We start from the raw sequence: 19,246 nt of genomic DNA, 5'->3' as shown, positions 1-19,246 counted from the left end.
AAGTCATGATATATTCTGCGCATCAAATGGATTGGCCTATGCATGTGGGCCGAGGGAAAGGGAGGAGGGGAATGATATATTAACGAAGAATACTACTGTGTATAACACATTTATACATTGCCAAAACTCATTATGGAATAAATATGAAACATATTAATAATTAAAACAACACGTTCAATCACTTCTATATTTCATCTGTCACTAAGACATCGTCATGGAAACAATATTAAAAGTACAAAAACACACAAATTTATACAAACAATAAGTGAAAAAGATTAGACTGAAGTCCTGTAAGGGATGCATCTCATAGGACTGTTTTAGTAATTCGTGTGTTTTAAATACTATAAACATGTTGTTTAATTATTTATTTATATGTGTATTTATATTTATTCTATTAAACCCCATAATAAGTTCAAACGAGCACGTAAGTCTAAATAGTCGAAGTTACCAAAAATTATTTTTAAAAAATTGATGTGGCACATTCAACTGAAAATCTCGTACATAAAATATATGTATAATATAATGTTGTACTTCACACTTTCATGGTGGGATCACGCTTAAACATACACACATCCTTTCACATCCCTATGCGCGAGTGTTTTGTGTCTATAGATGTGTGGGTTCACGGGGTTAGTTTGCTTGTTTTTCGGGATGAAAAACTTCAGTTTCCAGGGGGGGGGGAATAAGCCCGACTAACGTACCTTTAATTAAAACGCCCTGATAAACGCTAATCGCCATAGACGGAATTCGAACTCAGCTCTTTCCAACCAAATGGCTTCGTCGAAACCGACTGAGTTAAGGAAACCCCACACTATTCATTTACTGCTGCGTTATTTAATAAAAACACACTTCTTTGAGCGGGAGACGCGAGTCTCGTGCGCAAGCTCGCAGCTTAGAGAGGAACATTAGGGACTTGCTCATGAATCCATTTTAGAATTTCGTCTTCAAAATGAAAAAGAAATCAAGTCTTATGTTCGGTAGCGCTGTTGGGTCGAGACAGCTATGCCATAAAATGGCTGTTGTTTCTCGATAAGCATACGTACGGCAGTCGCCTCTTTATTTTGCGGGTGGGGAGGGAGTTTTTCCCTCTGATTAATCTAAAAAGTCAGATTCAACTTGGGAAAGCCGGCTTGTAAAATTCTAATTCGATTAATCTTTACTAAAACTGAAAATAAATCTCGAAATCATCCTTTAGATGAGATGGCATGCTTATCTAGAGCTATTTGTTATTGTTTGAAGTTACGGCAGAAGGAACAAAGACTATGAGGCTAGTGTGCATTATGCCTGTTGATTGCGTGTTCTTCTGACTACTTTGTGTGTTTTGTGGGATGAAAAACACGAGTTTCCAAGGGGGGGGAGAATCCTCCTCCTCCGAATGAGACCCCTACCTCACGTTCATACGAAAAAACTTATAAAGGTTCTTATCATAGACGGAATTCGAATCAATGTCTTTCCGACCAAAGGACATCGCCAATACCCCTTGAACTACAGAGGCGCCTGTTTATCTAGAGAGATTCAACTTTTGAAAAATCGCAATGTCTATAAAGCATTTGCGATATAGCTCTTTTATGGTTTGAAATCGCGTGCGAGTTGAAACTAAATCCGAAAAAAAAAAAAAAAACAGACGACGAATATTGCTGAACAAAAGTTCTTTCAAAAAAAATAAAATAAAATAAATAAATAATCAAAACCTTATACAGTGGTGCCTTGGCTTGCGAGCATAATTCGTTCCGGAAACTCGTAATCCAAAGCACTCGTATATCAAAGCGAATTTCCCCATAAGAAATAATAGAAACTCAGATGATTCGTTCCAAAACTCAAAAATATTCGTATAAAAATGATTAATACAAAATACATGAAGTAATCGAATTTATTAATTACTTTACAATTACATATTACAGTAATTGTATTGGGTAGGACGACTTTCATTGTCACTAACGGAATCACTGCTATCTGTTGACTCTTTTTTTTTTTGCGACTTTAACAAGGAACCTATCCAATGACACTTGCGGCGGCCACTTGCATACCTTGTTCGTGCTTCCCGATGATTTCCTTCTTAACTTCCACCGTAATCTTCTCCTTCTTACCGCCTTCCTTTTCTTCATTGGGGCCATTGTCGTAGTACAGTTAATAAAGAACAGTCACTACATTTGGACACAAAATAAAAAAATGCTTTACGCGCGCACACACACGCACATGGTCACAACGCTAGCATGTTGACTATACGAATGAGGTATGCCGACTGAGACCGCGCATGCGAGACGATTACCCACAATCCCGAGCGGCTTGTGATCACGTGGCGCTCGGCAGACAAAGCGTATAGGTAATACTGTACTCGTATTGCAAGACGTCGCTCGTTTATCAAGTTAAAATTTATTAAAACTTTTTGCTCGTCTTGCAAAACACTCGCAATCCAAGGTACCACTGTAGTTATTTAAATCTGTATGGGAAGTTAACACTCCTTCGAATTTCATAGTTGGGGTTACGCTCAACAAAAATGGACCCCAAAGGAGTGAAGAGGAATAAGTAAGTTAACACTGCTGTATGTTTTAAGTACTCATCGTGGGAAGGCACTCTACTTAATTCTACTACACACAATTCACCGGCTCCACTACTTAATTCTCCAACTACATACGACGTCATCTACCGCCCACTACCAACAACAATCGTACGACTGAGACTAATGAGATTTTTGAACCATTCTTCCTGTAAGCATGCAATGAGGATCTGGACTGTTGTGTTCCTTGACCTCACTAGACGCTCAAGGCTCCAGTTCATCCCACAGATGCTCAATAGGGATTGAGATCAAGGTTTTGTGGTGACGTTCATGTCCATAAAACACGCAGTTACAGCAGTAGCCTTATGACATGGTGTACTGTCTTGCTGAAAGAGACGCTACAAAGTAGGAAGCATTGCATTGTTCAGATACTTCTCGGAGTTCAATGTTCGTGGCATAAAAAACAAGAATATACCATCACACCTTCGAATTTCATAGTTGGGGTTACGCACAACAAAAATGGGTAGAACATTTAAATAGAATGGACAACAGCAGACTACCAAAAATATACAGATACAGACAAATCGGCCCTTCAGAACACACGCAATTTACAGACAAAAAATACTAGCTGTGGTGGTGGTGGATGGCGCTGATGTTGATGATTAGTAGTAGAGGTTCGGTGTTCGTGACACCTCCAAGGAGTCTTCGGACTCCTTGGAGGTGACACGAATAATAAGAATGATGCAAAATAAGCGGAAAAGAAGAATTGGAAGATCAAGAAAGGGATGGCATGAGACCGGAACAGGCCACTGCCTAAAATCCATGTTAGGAAAAAGAAGAACAGTGCCGTAGTTAGAGCTTTTGCCGCCCAGGGCGATCCCTCAGTTTGCCGCCCCCTCTCAGAACACACCAAAAATACTACAAAAAAATCAAAACGACGTATAGGGAAATAAATTAAAACTGTGTTTATTTTTGAATTAAAACTTTAATTCCAACATTCTGAAATGTTATATTTCTTGCTTTTCTGTTAGCAAAATCGCCGATTACATTGTAAGTCTATTTCATCACTCAGTTGCTGTTCTACAGACAGTATGGTAAGATTTCTTAAACGCAAAGTGTTGCCCAGGGCAGACCGTCCGTCTCCTCCCCTTCTAGCTACGCCCCTAAGAAGAAGGAAGAGGGTTACGCACTCTAGTAAGAGAAGTTCATCGGACACCCGCCACACCCACACCTGCCCATCTGCTTGGTAGAGGGGGGGGGGGGGTGACGTGATTCGTCGGTCTATAACACAGCTTTCCAAGCTTCCACGTCCTACTGTACACGCTCTTTGCACTGAAGACGATGCTGCATGTTGGTTCCGGTAATGAGAGGCTTGCATATTGCGGTCCTACCATGGAAATCCATATTGTGAGCCTCGGTTCTGAATGTTTTTGTGCAGATTAGTGTTCTAGTCGATGCCTAGAATTCCGCATTCAACGTGTTGGCCGACGAGTGACGGTTTTTAGAGTCACGTTCGGTGAGTGTGGCGGATCGTCTACTGCGGGGAGCCAGTACCGTCGACAGGGTGTAGCATAGAGGCAGCTTGCCTCACAGCGCGGCTTAATAAGGCCGCTCGTTCAGCCATATTACGGTAGAAAGTGCGGAAAGAAGTTTTTTCCAAGCTTAAACTGATTAAAAATTATTTGCGAACAGCAATGACCGAAGAAAGATTGGTTGGTCTAGCAACTATATCGATAGAGGCTGACATAGCTTATAATTTAAATATAGAAGAGTTTGTAAACAGTTTTATTATGCGATATCCCCGTAGAGCAAACATTTAATTAATATTATCATGTAATCGTTTTGCATTAATGTTCTCTTGTAATAAAAACAAAATAGCAATTGGAGATTTTCTTATATTTTTGTCTTATAATCCATCAGGGACAATATTTATTTGTTGCCTCAAGGCGCGATCTAATCTGATGATGGCCCTGAGGGTAGCACTTGCAGTTGACTCCCTGCGCTTCCATCTCAGTACGGCATCACTGATTGTTGACCTTGGATGGTCCAATTTTTCAACAATTTGCCGAACAGATAATCCTGCAATATGGTATCCTATTACAACTCCTCTTTCAAATTCCGTCAATTGCCTTCTAGCAGCCATTACACCCAGACACAGTTGCACTGACTTGGCAACATCATATTGCTCCAATTTATACCGGCTGCATACACATGACTCGTTATATGACACGATGCACCTTGCCCATGTAGGTATCCGTTGACTTCTTTTCAAGCATTGTGTGTGTGTGTGTGTGTGTGTGTGTGTGTGTGTGTGTGTGTGTGTGTGTGTGTGTGTGTGTGTGTGTGTGTGTGTGTGTGTGTGGAGAGAGAGAGAGAGAGGTTTCCGTATTTTATAAAAATATTTTTTAAATAAATAAAATTAAAAAATAAAAAACTCCCTAGCACACCACGGTACTCATGTACTGTAGGTTTACAAAATAAAATAATAATAATAAAATTTAATAGGTTGGTTAACAACCAAATAGACACACTTGACATTCTTACTTTTTTTTCCCCCTAGTTGCATCCATAAAGAAAATACAGGTAACCCTCGTATAACGTGGTCTACAAATTGTAGTATCCCTTGTTCAACGTGGTTTCGATATAACGCTGTCTACAATTTCTAGTAACCCTTTATTTTTTTTTTCATATTTTTCACCGCGGGACTTAAAAATCAAATTTTATCTTCGTTAAATTTGTCTGCCCGTTTTGCGCAAGTACCGAATTTAGTTTTATTGCATCACTGAAGAAGGTACTGTACAGAGGCTTTTGCAGTCTGTGTCATTCTCAACAAATAGTGCAATTAGAGACAGATGGAATAAAAACGGCTCTAAATAATAAATCACATGTCTCTTCTCACAGAAACTATGCTGTATAGACTTAAGCAAAACCATATGTTGCACCAAAACACAGTATCTAACTAAAACTATTGTCCAATTTTTCAATTATGAAATAAGTGTTTGTTTTATTTGCATTTGAAATTCTCGATGTCATTATGACAGGTCACAAAGGCTAACTTAAAATAAAAGACTACCAAGAACTGAAACATGCCATATAATGAATGTTTGAGTCCGCCTGCCACCTCAAACGCAAACAAGAAGCCATAAAATTCAACCAAGGGTTGAAACGTTTGTGTGAGTTGAGCCAGTCAGTAATGACAAGTTCCATCGGAACGATAAATGACACCCTGTTGCGAATGTGTTGAAACTAATAGTGAATGTTGTATGACAGTTTCAGATGTTATGGAATTCGATTGAAGAGAATTAGCATTTCAACTCAACACTTATCTGTTGCTTTTGTCTTTGGGTGGCGCGATTTTTGTTAATACCGCACCAATGATATGCACGTATTTATAGCTGCTGTCTTGTGTAAAACAAAATCCAGCTTGTACGTATTGTAACAATTAAAAAAAAATGAATAATTTATAAGCGTATAAAAGGATATCACCTGCAAATCGTTGACATGCCAGCAAAATTCCCAGACGTGCAAATTCTGGCAGGAGTGCCATAAGTTGCAAGTCTGAGATTTACTGTATAAAGTGTTTATTGTTAAAAATTGTCTCTGTTTTCTGCCAGGAAAAAAGCATTTAAAATCATAAGTGTGTTATTCTCAAGCTGAGCAGTTTATTTTCTGGTGAGTTACATACATATGAGAATTATACAAATGATATCCAAGAGATTTCAAGTGGTGATGACCTCCGGCCACTGAAAGAACATCTACGAAATGTTATTTCTGAAGACAGTGATGACGATTAAAATATGCCCTTTATTTTATTGTGTCTAAAACATTTATGCATTATGTGCGATGAAATGTATGTACAATTTGTAATTTTTATAATTTTATACTACGTATTTGTCTCATAGTTTATGTTTTCTTAACTTACATGAATTACCTGAATTAAATAAAAATATTGTTTTTGTTGGATATGTCATTGTTTATATAATTAAAAAAAAACGATTTTGGAACCTAACCCTACTTTTTCTATGTAATCTAAGTCTCGTATAACGCGATTTATATAACGCGGCATTTCTATGGAACCTAACATCCGCGTTATACGAGGATTACCTGTACCATTAAGCCATATTTAGCAAGAAATCTGTCGACGATGATAAAGAAATACTGAAAGAGTGTTCTCTGCGAAGCTGTTTTCTTGTTTTATTTCCTCAGTGATATCTGGTCTGCTCTCTGTCAGCAGGATCTTGCGATTCCACACTGCGAAAATGTGTCATCCATCAGGCAGAACCAGACAATTAATGGAGGGCAGTAACTGCTTTTGCTATTAAAGCGACGAACGTAGGATAGATAGCCTTCATTATAAATAAATACTGAAATATCCTCCGCTCATAATTGGCGTCGCCCTTCGTACACGCGCGCAGCAAAGTCTACCATATCAGTTGCTAGTGTAATTGCACCTAACGAGAGGCCGGCTGACGCCATTTCCAGAGCTGAAATAATGACTGGATGTCACCAGTCTGGGAACGCTCCAGTTTGTATAATGACCGCCACCACTCATAGAAAACAACTAGAGTAATAGGAGGTGGTCACTCAAATCATCTCACTTGCCTGACCAATATTAGCGGCTCCTCTTTTATCTGGATATTGATCTGAAAATACTTTTACTGATTAAGAGTACATAAATGACAATAATAATAATAATGAACGACATACTTTGATTCTACTTCTCATAATGACGTGCCTACTATCTGTTTTTTTTTTTTTTTTAAGAATTAAAAGCCATGTAATAAATTCATTTTGAATGCAATAAAAGCAGACGAGCTGAACGCTGAATACTCGCAATACAAAAGCACAACCACGCCAACAAAGAATAGATTTTATTTGAATGAGCTCTGTGCAAGGCACACAAAATTGTCCATTCTGACCGAAAACCGATTTTAGTTAATAATATTTTTAAAAATACCAGATTGAATCAAATCTGATATTTGATTATACTTAGAATTGTACTTATAAGAAGTTCTCTTATAAATATAGCGCTGTTGGTCAAGACATAAGAACCACTCAAACGTTAAAAAATAAAACAGACTGGAATAAGTTCAAAAATTTTTTGTCGAATTCCGCTCACATAGAAAGAAAAATGAATAAACCTTGGAAAATCAAGAAAATAAAATACTTTAAAAGTTTTCAAACGAAGGATGTGTTGAGAATGAAATGTTTCAGATGATGAAATAATGTATATGATCACGATAAAGAGCCAAGAGGCTATTTTTCCGGCGGCGTAAATTAAGTTAAGGGGTTAATAAATCCTTCATTATTTTAAAGCCGGATACGAAACTCGGAGATCGAAATCTAAGAGTTTCATGCTGAAGAACTATCGACGAGTCCAAGCGTAAGTCAACACCTGGTGGTACAACACAAGGGCAACTCGGAGCATGATGGAGCTTGCTCCACCTTTGTTGTACTACGCTTGGACTCGCCGATAGTTCTTCGGCATGAAACTCTTAGATTTCGATCTCCGAGTTTCGTATCCGGCTTTAAAATAATGAAGGATTTGTTATCCCCTTAACTTAATGTATATGATCATCATCTTGTTTATTTGACAAAGAATGTTTTGTTGATACAGATTTAAAAAAGAAAACTCGTGAAAAAAATAAAAATAAACCAAGGCTGCCAAAATTTCGATACGAACTCAAAACATCACAAAATAAATTACAAGCGTTTGAAATGAATTTCAAGAAAATAAACAAAACCATGCTGTAATCAGAATGATCTCAGATAGAATACTTAAAAAAGACCCAAAGGAAAACTCAGAAACAGAAATACAAAGAAGATTATGAAATCTACAGTCGATCGCAAAACTATATGAAAGAGATACAGACAGAAAAATCGAGGAACTGAATTTAATTCGGCTTAATCCATTTGGTTTGAATTACGGCCGCAACAAAGGTTAGGATTGAAGCAATTTTATGTCTGCTAATTGCGCATATTCTTCTGTCCGGTTTGCCTGTTTTTGGACAATGAAAAGCTCCAATTTCCGGGGAAGAAAACCTTGCCACTTCCGTACGAAACTAATTTCATCTTCAGCTGAAGGGCTCTTATAAAAGGTTCCACTCATCCTAGACGGGATTCAGTCCCGGATCTTTTAAACTGAAGGACAGACGTAAGTCCTTACGATTGCACTGCAAAGTTTCTTCCTCACCAGCGCACTTGTTTCCTTTTTTTTTTTTTTTTTTTTTTTTTTGCACGACCAGATTCTGAATTAGTAGTGATTTGAATACGCGTTTTCATTGTTACACTCGCTCAGGAAAAATCATTACGATAATATACATCTATGCAATTCAATAGAAAGGAAGCAGGTTTCAAAAAGTATGTCAGTAGGAAAGCAAGATATAAGCGTTTTCGTAACGCACTCGCAAGGACAGAGAAACAAATGGACTAAATCCATTTGTTTAACCAAACAAATGGATTTAGTTCCTCTAGGATGCAAGAAACGTTTTTGAACAAGATTTTACTTCTCGCAAAACAGGCAAACTAGCCAAAGAGCACATCAAACAGGATAGTGTTATAAACACTAAAAAAATTTGTGTTTATAACACTAATTTTTTTAGGCGGCTACTCCTATGCCTATTGAGTATATATAAGGATTCAAACTAGGATTTGAATCCTTTCAAAGGACATCGTCTACAACAACTGAGCTGTGCAGTCAGTAGTACCAACAAACTTCCTTTATATATAGAAATGCAAGTCAACTGAGAAAACATAGGATTAGCTACCAATTTATAAATAGTTGCTTGGCTGCATTATTATTATTTTTTTCCATTAGTATTATTAACATCCTTGCTGGCCGTTAGAGTATTACTCTCATTTCATAGGGAATTGATAGGAACTGACATTCTCAACAATTAAAAACAGTCTACCAAATAGCTGCTTCTTAATTGCAGCCATCTGTTGGTAAAGCACGTGGTTAGTTGCAATTAGTTTATTAATTGTTCACTTTTCTTTTTTTTCGTTGCTATTTTCAAAGTGTTCCAATTTGTTCAGTAATTGACTATAACGCTTAAAATTTGGCAAGTTGTGTTCTATTGAATATCATCATCGAACAAAATGTGGAATATTTTAAATTATCAGTCTATAAAATGCTTCGTTTGACAATTTCAGATCGATGTGACATTGTACATACTTCTACACTTTTTACCAATGCAATGTATTTTATTTCTCTTAGAAATAAATAGTGTAATTTAGATTTTACTTTTAATCCATAATTCGACGTTATAATATAAAATATTTTCTAAAATTCAAAACATATATTTGAAGGTTTCAGGGCATAATATTATAATTCAGTTTTGACATTCAATTCTCAAACAGCCTCAACTATTCACAGCGATGCAAGCTTATTTTTCAGAGTAAAATTAGCTTGCAGATCTGGAAGGAAAGCGTGGTGTGCCTCAAGCATCGAGCAGGCTCTCCTCCCGATACCAGATAACATTGATCTAGTGGGAAAGAAAATATAACTTACCAAAGGATTCATGATCAGAGGCATTTTGGACTTATCCTTCATAAATGCCAAGGTAGTGGAATAGGCGATAAATGGAGTCCAGCACACTAAAAAGCAGGTCAGAACCATTAAAAGGGTGACGGTTATTTTTCTTTGTTGGCTAACTGAATTCTCTGGATTGATGTTCGAAGTTTCTCGAATACGATTCATGTGATCATTAATTTCTTTAAAGATGTTATAATAACAAAAGATCATTACGCCCAGTGGAATGATGTAATTGGTAGTGGTAATGACAAGAGAGTGAATATGCATCAGAGGAGTTGTCGGAATGGCCGGTCCACATTGAGACGTCCCTTTCTTGTATTCAATCCTGCTCCAGCCAACAAGGGGAAACATGGCGCACAGAGCAGACCATATCCAAGCAGCCGCAATCATCATTCGTATTCGTCGTGGTGTCATGGCCCTACTGAAGGGCCTCGTGATAGACATGTACTTATGAATGCTAATATGCATCAGTGTATGGATGGAACAGATAAGTAGCAGTGCCATGGTGAATCCATTTAACTGACAAAGTTCGTGTTTAAATATCCAATCGCCCATTATTAAAGTTGTGAGGGACACTGGCATGTTGAAAACCCCCACTAAGATGTCCGTCACTGCAAGGTTGACGATAAACATGTTAGTCCTAGTTCGCATGCCTCTGTGTCTTACTATCGTCAAGATGACCATTGTGTTTCCACCAATAGCTATAATCATAAAAATCACCATCAAAATGGATAAGGGAACGACAGCGGCAAGTCCATGATAATGGTGTGTCCCATTTTCTTTGAGATGGTCCTCGGTATCATTCTCGCTTATGTTCATAGTAGACGTCAGAAAAGTTTCTGTAGTATACGTTTCAGATAACTTTGAATCCACACTATAAAGTGTGACATTTGAAACGGGGTTTGCCACTGACTGCTTCATCATCCCGTATTCCTGTTCGCTTCAGAATTAACTGTTACCTGCAAAGAAACGAAAAGATACTTTTTAAGAAGTTCATATACTCTCTTTGAAGAAAAGAAACATGAATATCATCAGCATTTCTCATTCTTTCACCGCGTACAAAAATAAATAAATAAATAAATAAAAAATAAGTGACGCGTTTTAAATTAAATCTGAAAACGTAAACTTGAACAAATGTGAATTAAGAAACCCTTTAAATCAGTTATATAAACTATTGTCCTTTTCTTTAAAATTAATTCCTGTTAATCATTCCATTTCAGTTATTTTTTATGTTATTTTATTAAATCAGCATTTCTCTCTTCCTTAATTCAGCGTCTATATACGATTAAATAAAATGTTTTAGTGCTTCTTAGTTTCGTAAATTTGTGTCTAAGTTGTGTGATTATTCCAGGAAAGTGGTAACTGATATTTTGTTTATACTTATTTAGTTTTATTTTATTATTATTTGTGCGTGCATGTGTTATGCTCGGCTCCAGATAAGCAGATTTTACTGAGATTCGCCATTTCGGTTCTTACGAAGCTTCGTTGAACGACCTCAATTTGCAGGAGCAACATTCGGGTATTTCAAAATGACGTATTAACTCGACTCTAGTTGGATTTATTTATTTTATTTATTCGTATGGAGTTTCCTCCCTTTTTCTCTCCCGTCCCTATTGGGGCGAGTTGACCCCCTCATAGGGGTTAAGTATTTATGGCTGTAGATCCGTGTGTGTTCACGGGGCCGGTTTGCCTGCTTGCGGGATGGAAAACCCCAGATAAACTGGAGGGGAAAAACCCTGCTGTCCACGCCCAAGACCGGCTAACTTAGCTATGCCTGAGGAAGATCCTTAAGCTCCTCACGTTGGCGACGGGAATCGAACCTAGGACACGATCCCCAGGCATATGGTTGCGAAGCGCACAGCCACTAGGCTAACCGCACGGACTCTAGTTGGATGAAGAGCCTCCGTAGCTCAGTCAGTAGAGATGAAGCCCATTGGTCGGAAAGACCTGGGTTCGATTCCCGTGCAAGACGTGAGGAGCCTTCTGGTCTCTTTCGACTAAAGGCGAGTTTTAGCCGGTCTCATACGGAGGTAGGGGAGCTTTTAGTCTCCTAGAACAGGCAAACCGGCCGGATTACAGTCATGAATACGTCTCAGCCATATGCCTGTCCCGAGCCCGGATAAAATGGGGAGGGGGAAAAGTAATGGCGAACTACCCGGTAAAAAATCTCACCAAGAATACTTTGCGAACAGTGCCTACAAAGTCACCTACGGTTGGAAACGACTGAAAGGTAAAACCATCACTACCACCACCGGTTGGATGAAATTTAATGAAAAAAATTTAAATAAAACATCCGCTAACGCCTTTCATTACTCAAAGGCAAGGCCGTTTAACCCTTGAAGACTTGCGACAGCTGGCACAGGGCTATTAAATGATTTTCATAAGCATCCGGGGAGGAGTGTACGGCAGACAATTGCCTCCACCTATTAGTCACTAACCCTAACACTCTATATTATTATCAGAAACAATGCGAATTCTATGATGGATTTTCTTGAGTTGCAGGATTAAATCGGGAACTGGCTGAAAAAAGCATATAAAAAGTTAGTCAGCGATAAGAATTCAAGCTTCATAACTGTCTTTCTCCTGGCGGTCTAGCACTATGGAAACAAAAACGCTATTTTCACAGGGTAACACAAGCATATGAAAAAAAATGTAGTACTAAAAAAAAAATGGTATTAGAATATCCAAAATTTGTTCAGTAAACACAATTTTGGTTTCATTTGAACCATTTAATTGGTAAACTTTCGCATAACAATTTGAAATCACATTAATAATTTCAAATGGATGGAAAAAATTTAGTTTTTTAGCGAATATATAAAAAATTGATACTCAGAAACTGAACTAAAATTTGTCACGTCATGTCATCTCAATTTTGGTTTTTCAATCATACTCTTTTTAGTGTGGGCAAGCAAAGTTATTGTCTAAAAGTACATAATTTACGTCATCACTATACAAGATTGCTATTCTGAAAATGCAAATAAAAAAATGCGTTTTCATAAGAGCAATGTTGTATAGTCATGACGTAAATTATGTACTTTTAGATAATAACTTTGCTTGCTCACACTAAAATTTTGTTCATAATGAACATTATAAACAAAATAATAATGATGATTCTCTGCGATCGTTTACATAGGAGTTAAGATTCGAGAGGGGGGAGGGGGGGGAATCAGTTGGACCTCAAACGGTGTCCAACATATCAAGCAGACCATAACCAGGAAAGAAGTGATGAGTGGCTTTGTTAGTTAACTAAATTCTAAAGACATGTTTGAAGATTCTCTGAAACGATCGCACGCCATGAAAAGCTAACGTAGAACACGTGTAAAAGATGTTTGTCATTTAACAGTGGTGATTATTACGCTCTGTTAGTCTGACAATCACTACATTTTAAGTCTCCCCAAAGTATAATTTACTGTTTCAGTGAGGCGCTCCTAAACGTGTTTTAATTTGACTCTGATTGGTTCCATTGTACCGGCAGGTAAGAAAGGAGAAAATTAAACACAGAGAAATTGGAACACTCTATTTACATAGGTGTTAAGATTCTAGAGGGGGGGAGGGATTGCCACAATACTTAATAAACCACTTTGTACTTCAGAAATTGAAACTTGAAAGTAACCAACAGATTTAATTGCTAATGATTAGCATCGAATCTAGAAATATGGATTCAACAATCATCGGGAGTAAGCCTGGGTTCAATCCCTAATGCGATTAACGCATTTACATGAAAACGTTTGCGAAAAAAGAAAACTTTAAGGAGAATTTACAAGGAGAAAGGTGATCAGTATACAAAGCTCAGGCTAGAAAGGTTACCAGCATAGTAAGAAAAGCAAAATCCGATTATGAGAAGACTTTAGCAAAGGGGATCAGGGGTAATTCCAAAGAGTTCTTTCGCTATGTGGCAAGTAAAAGGAAGAATGACTGTGGAAGGATAACCTTAGTGGGTGCCGATGGTATCGAGGTGACCAAATCAGATGTAATAGTAGAGTTACCGAGTGATCACTTTTCAAAAGTCTATCACCCAAGTGAGGATATCTCTGTACCTGTAGCAATAACTGATGTGAGAATTCAAGTTAATGAAACAGAGGTACTTAGAATATTGCAGAATTTAAACGCAAACACTGCTCTTGGTTTAGATGGAATATCAGCTGTAGTGTTACGCGAATGTGCAAGGGAATTGTCAACTCCTCTTACTTGGTTATTTAACTTGAGTTTGAACTCTGGTATGGTCCCCAGGGAGTGGAAGAAAGGCAAAATAGTTCCTTTACATAAAGGAAGCTCCAAGACTGCGGTTGTAAATTACAGACCAATTACCATCTCGGGATATGGTGGTAAAAGTACTGGAAAAGTTGGTTAAGGTCAGAATTCAGGATTGGGTGGATCAGAATATGATACTCTATAAGGGCTAACATGGTTTTGTTAAAGGTCGGTCCTGCCTTAGCAATTTATTAACTTTTTATAATAAAGTGACATCTGAGTTGAACAAGGGGAAAGGCTACTTCTGATGATACTTCTGGATTTTGCAAAGGCTTTTGACAGGATACCCCATGGAATACTGTTGCGCAAATTAGAACAAATGGGGATGGATACTAAACTGGTGTTATGGATAAGAGAATGGCTTATGGAGAGGTACCAGAAAGTAGTGTATGGAGGAGCTGAGTCCAGGATGAAACAGGTGACCAGTGGTGTGCCTCAGGTCTCTGTGCTTGGGCCGTTATTGTTTAATTTGTACATAAATGATATAGGAAATGACTTGAAGGGAGATATTCAGTCATTTGCTGATGATGCAAAGGTGGGAAGCGCAATAAGAAATCAAGCCGATGTTGGGAGTTTCCCGGATGATTTAAATAAGCTGGCAAAATGGACAAAGGGTAATGGATGTCAGTTCAATCTGGAAAAGTGTAAAGTTATGCATTTTGGGATTAAAAGATTACCAGCTGTGTACCACATTGATGGAACGGTACTCCACGAGATTGATTAGGCTAGGGACTTGGGGGTATTAGTGGATAGGGAATTGAAGAACACACTAACATCCAGAGATAAAGAGGTTGTTATTCCTCTTTATAAGGCGTTGATACTTCCATTTGGATTACTGTGCTCAACTCTGGTCGCCTGGATTCCTTGGAGATCAGGAATTGGTGGAGAAGGCTCAGAGGAGAGTGACTAAGTTGGTGAGTGATGTAAAAAATGCTCCCTACATTGATAGATTGAGAGTTTGTGGATTATAGAGGTTGGTTGATAGGCGGAGAAGAAGGGATATCACAGAAACATTTAAATTACTTAAAGGTTTTTATAAGATTGATGCAAGAGAAATATTTCAGCTGTGTGATAGTGATGGAAGAACAAGAGGTCATCCCTGGAAATTAAGAAAAAGTGTGGTTAACAAGGGTGTGAGAGCGAGGTTTTTCGCCTGGAGGGTGGTGAATGAGTGGAATGCATTGCCTGACTCAGTTGTGAGTTCTTCATCTGTAAATGAATTCAAGAAGAGGTATGATAGATATTGTTTTGATAGTTTGGGTCTCCCGCGATGAGTCTTCTGACTCCATGGAGATACCCAAATAATAATAATAGGAAACAATGCTTATCGCTATGACAACTCAGCAGGTAGTAAACGAAAAATGTGTAGAACACTGCGTGTCACTAGCTGAGTATGTGCTGAACGCTAGCAAACGTTTCTTTCATTGTCATCTCGTATTATTAGTGGAACATTTTTGTTATCATAATTTACTTAAATTTATTGTAAAAAAAACTTGATTGAGACTAATAATGTAATACTTGAATCAAGACTTTTACAAATTAAAAGGTGTTGCCTAACCTACGGAACTGTTACAATCATAAGTTGGACGATTATTTTAGTGTGTGTTGAGGCAACTTAGGTATGAATTACGTGTACAGTATTATATTTGTCAATTGCCTGTGTATGTTCTCCAGCCAGTTTGTCTGCTTTGAGGGGATTAAATTCAAGATTTGCAAAAGCGAGCGAAGCCTACCACCTCAGTATATTACCGGCTAATCCTGACAACAGATTTTTTTTTTTTCATTTTTTTTTTCCCGATGTGACATGGAAGATGAATTTGCTATCATTTCTAAGAGCTTGGAAATGCTGTCCTACAGCTCCGCTTTGCTTCCTTCCCAGAAGATAAGCCTGTAACTTCCAGGTCAGTTAGGCGAATTTCTCTGAAGTAATGCATATAAATGGGAAGGAAAGAGTTATATTATTGTTAACCAAATGAAGCAAAACTTCCGCTTTGTTATTCGCTTTAAAAAGGCAAGTCACTTTCTGGTGAAAAAAGTAAATAATTTAACGTACTGCAGAAAACAAATACACCATAATTAGCTTAATGAAATGCAATATTCTGAATAAATTAATAATAGTCTCTCTCTTTTGGCATATTATCCTATTATCGTAGGATGAAGGTATTGTTGCGAGCATTTAAATTGTGTTTGGCATAACCTATTAATAAAAAGCAGCCAAAACAATATCACTTTTAAAATAAAGAACTTTTATTGTTCAAAGACCAGAAGATAAATGATAAAATATACAAAAAGCCAACAAGTTTCACTAGTCACTGTCTAGCATTTTCAAGGCTGAACGGGTGTGAAAACAAATGCATTAAGTTACATGTAAAACATACACTTTAGTAACTGCTAGGCCGTCACATTTGATCATTCGTGTTTGATGGCGTGCATGTGTTCGAATGCTTCAGTCAGAATCCGGTACATGACCACGTGTTGTGTAGTTTTTTGCATATTGTAGTTCTGTTGCACTGAGAGAGATGATAAGATTTTTCCATATGTCTTTAAGAATAATACCTTGATTTCTATTTAAATTATTGCCTGTGCGTAGTACCACAGCTGCTTCTTTTAAAGTACATTAGACCCAATATGTACAATTAAGTTCAATATTACTTTTGTTGTACTTGAAGTTAAATTTCTCACGTAATTCTGGATAATAGGATATCACAGTATGTAGAGGTAAAAAAAACACGTTCTGGACACGTGCTATACCGTCGCGAAAGATTGTATTTGCAACCAGAAAATAACTGATTTCACGAGGTAGGAGAAATGGCGCCAATAACTCCATGGATGAAAGTTTACGAAAGTAGTTTTATAGAAATAGTTATACAGAAAGCGAACTAACCTTCTTTTTAACAGGCGTCTTCCAACCTTCAAAATTATCACAACTATTTGTAAAACGTTTGTGATAAAGAAAAGCAAAAGGTACAATGACATTAAGAACATGCCTCAAGGAAGACAGAGAAGTGGTTGAACAAGTGGCAATGTCAAACGTGCCAATGTTGAATGAACAACATAAGACGTTATTTTGAGAAACCCCATATATGTTGTTTTGAAGAGGGAGAACCTGAACAGAAGAATGAAGCTTTTCTGAAATAACTTAGCTTTTCCGGTAAAGTAATCAAGCAGAATTAGATGCATTGAGCTCGAAAGGGTGTGTGTGTGTGTGTGTGTGTATTGGGGGGGGGGGGGGAGGCTAACAATCACTGCTTAAGTCTTCACTATGCCAGAAACGACTTGCTTGGTGTCTCAACAATGGCAACACTAACTGGATAAATGAATATCTGAAAGAATATAAACGGTAGCCTGCAATCTATCGTTTTGAAGTCAGTATGAACAAATCCCCCCCCCCAAAAAATCGATGTTCTTAACTAAACCTCGTGGGATTTCAACGAGTGATTCAATTCATCGTAATGCTAACTAAATTGATGACCTGCGAGAGCACATAGGCAATCATGCCAAATTTATGGATGTCTTTGTTCGGCATTTTTCAAAAGCGAATGGAGGAAGTAGTGGTGTGTACGTGCTAAAACCACAACCAACTAACTGATTTTTCCTAGTATTTTCCTCGATTCTTCTTTCCTGTTTCCCATAAACTATTACAAAAGCGATTTGATGCTTGCTGTATTCAGTAAATTATAAACAAAAATGGATATCTCTTTGAAGAACACTTTATATTAAAAACAACAACTCATGTAAGAAGAACATAAAAATATTAATCTTTTTAAATATTAAATACACGAAATTAAGAAAGCGTTTTTTTTTTTTTTGTTGTTGTTTTGCAATTTAACAATGTATAGACATAATTGCCGTTTAAATTATCAGTGCCAGTAAATATAACAAACTGTTGGTTCCTTTCCTGGATAACTATGAATGTCTATGAGTGAAAAAGAATATCCGCTGGTTCCATAAACCAACGAATAGTTATCTTTACCGCTAATTAAATACCTTGAACGAAACTTTTGTAATCTTTGTTTGTTTGGACTGGACTCGTATTCTGTTCTATTCCTATATGCTCTCCGTTTAAAACTACCTTTTCCGAAATTAAAGCGTATGTAGACAGAAAATAAACCACGCTCGTTCTACCAAAAATCGCACGTGTTTCAAAGTGACAAAATTGACATCCAGTATCAATTTTAGAATTCCTTTACTTAAAGAAAGACGTTTTTAAGTGTGTTAATCGTTACAGGCGAAGTAATATTAGCTCTTTAGGAATAGCTCTCCAGTTAATCTGTTGAATTTCATTCGTGATGCTTGATTACTATGTAAACATGGCAATCAAGCAGAATGAATGAAATATTAATGCATTAACTTGTACCAGATACATCTGGCTAAAGATACAGGATTTTTCGACAAAGCAAATCCATCGCATACCGCAAACAAGTTACACAGATCTACTACTTGCTATGAATGACCGCTGAAGCAATCAAGGCTGAAAGCCATAGTGTAATAATATCTACTAACTTCTGTGTTGACTTATGGCTTGAAATCGTGGGGATGCTGCAACTTTCGAAATATACATACGCACTGTAAGTACAGTGTAGACGTGTTTGGATAAAATATCAAAATTATGGTAAAAATTTTAAAAAAAAATTAAACATGAAAAAAATATTATTTATTATCGATAAAATTATAGTTTGGTAAAATTCAAAATTACTTAAAAATAAAACCATTATCATAACCCCAATATGTTCTAAAATAAAAACTATAACAAATGTTATATCTTTAATTGTAATGTCGAAATATTTAAAGAGACGGAGTAAATACGATAAGCACTACAAACACTCTACTACTGGCGCAAACTGCATATAAACAACAGTGGAACTGCGCGACGGACAGTGCTGCATTATGCTAATAGCTCGCATCTCACTATGACGTGCATATGCTTGCGCGCGTAGCAATATGACACTGTAGTAAACACAGAG

At 37.3% G+C, this 19,246-nt stretch overlaps 1 protein-coding gene across 5 annotated transcripts in view; it reads right to left on the bottom strand.

The window, feature by feature from the left end:
• LOC150105512 (histamine H2 receptor-like) overlaps window positions 1-19,246 on the bottom strand; it is a 116,079-nt gene that overhangs the window by 54,134 nt on the left and 42,699 nt on the right. For all 5 annotated transcript variants that reach the window (XM_090394853.1, XM_090394854.1, XM_090394858.1 and 2 more), the window contains one exon: window positions 10,008-10,990. In XM_090394853.1, coding sequence (XP_090250979.1) covers window positions 10,008-10,955 — 948 coding nt within the window. In that variant the 5' untranslated portion in view covers window positions 10,956-10,990. The remainder of the gene's footprint in view (window positions 1-10,007; window positions 10,991-19,246) is intronic.

This window comes from Typopeltis vanoorti, chromosome 6 (assembly GCF_054136105.1).
Source record: "Typopeltis vanoorti isolate ZY-2024b chromosome 6, IOZ_Tvanoo_1.0, whole genome shotgun sequence".
Taxonomy (NCBI): Eukaryota; Metazoa; Arthropoda; class Arachnida; order Uropygi; family Thelyphonidae; genus Typopeltis; species Typopeltis vanoorti.
The sequence above is the reverse complement of the archived record's forward strand: the minus strand, read 5'-3'. Positions and strand labels throughout refer to the sequence as shown.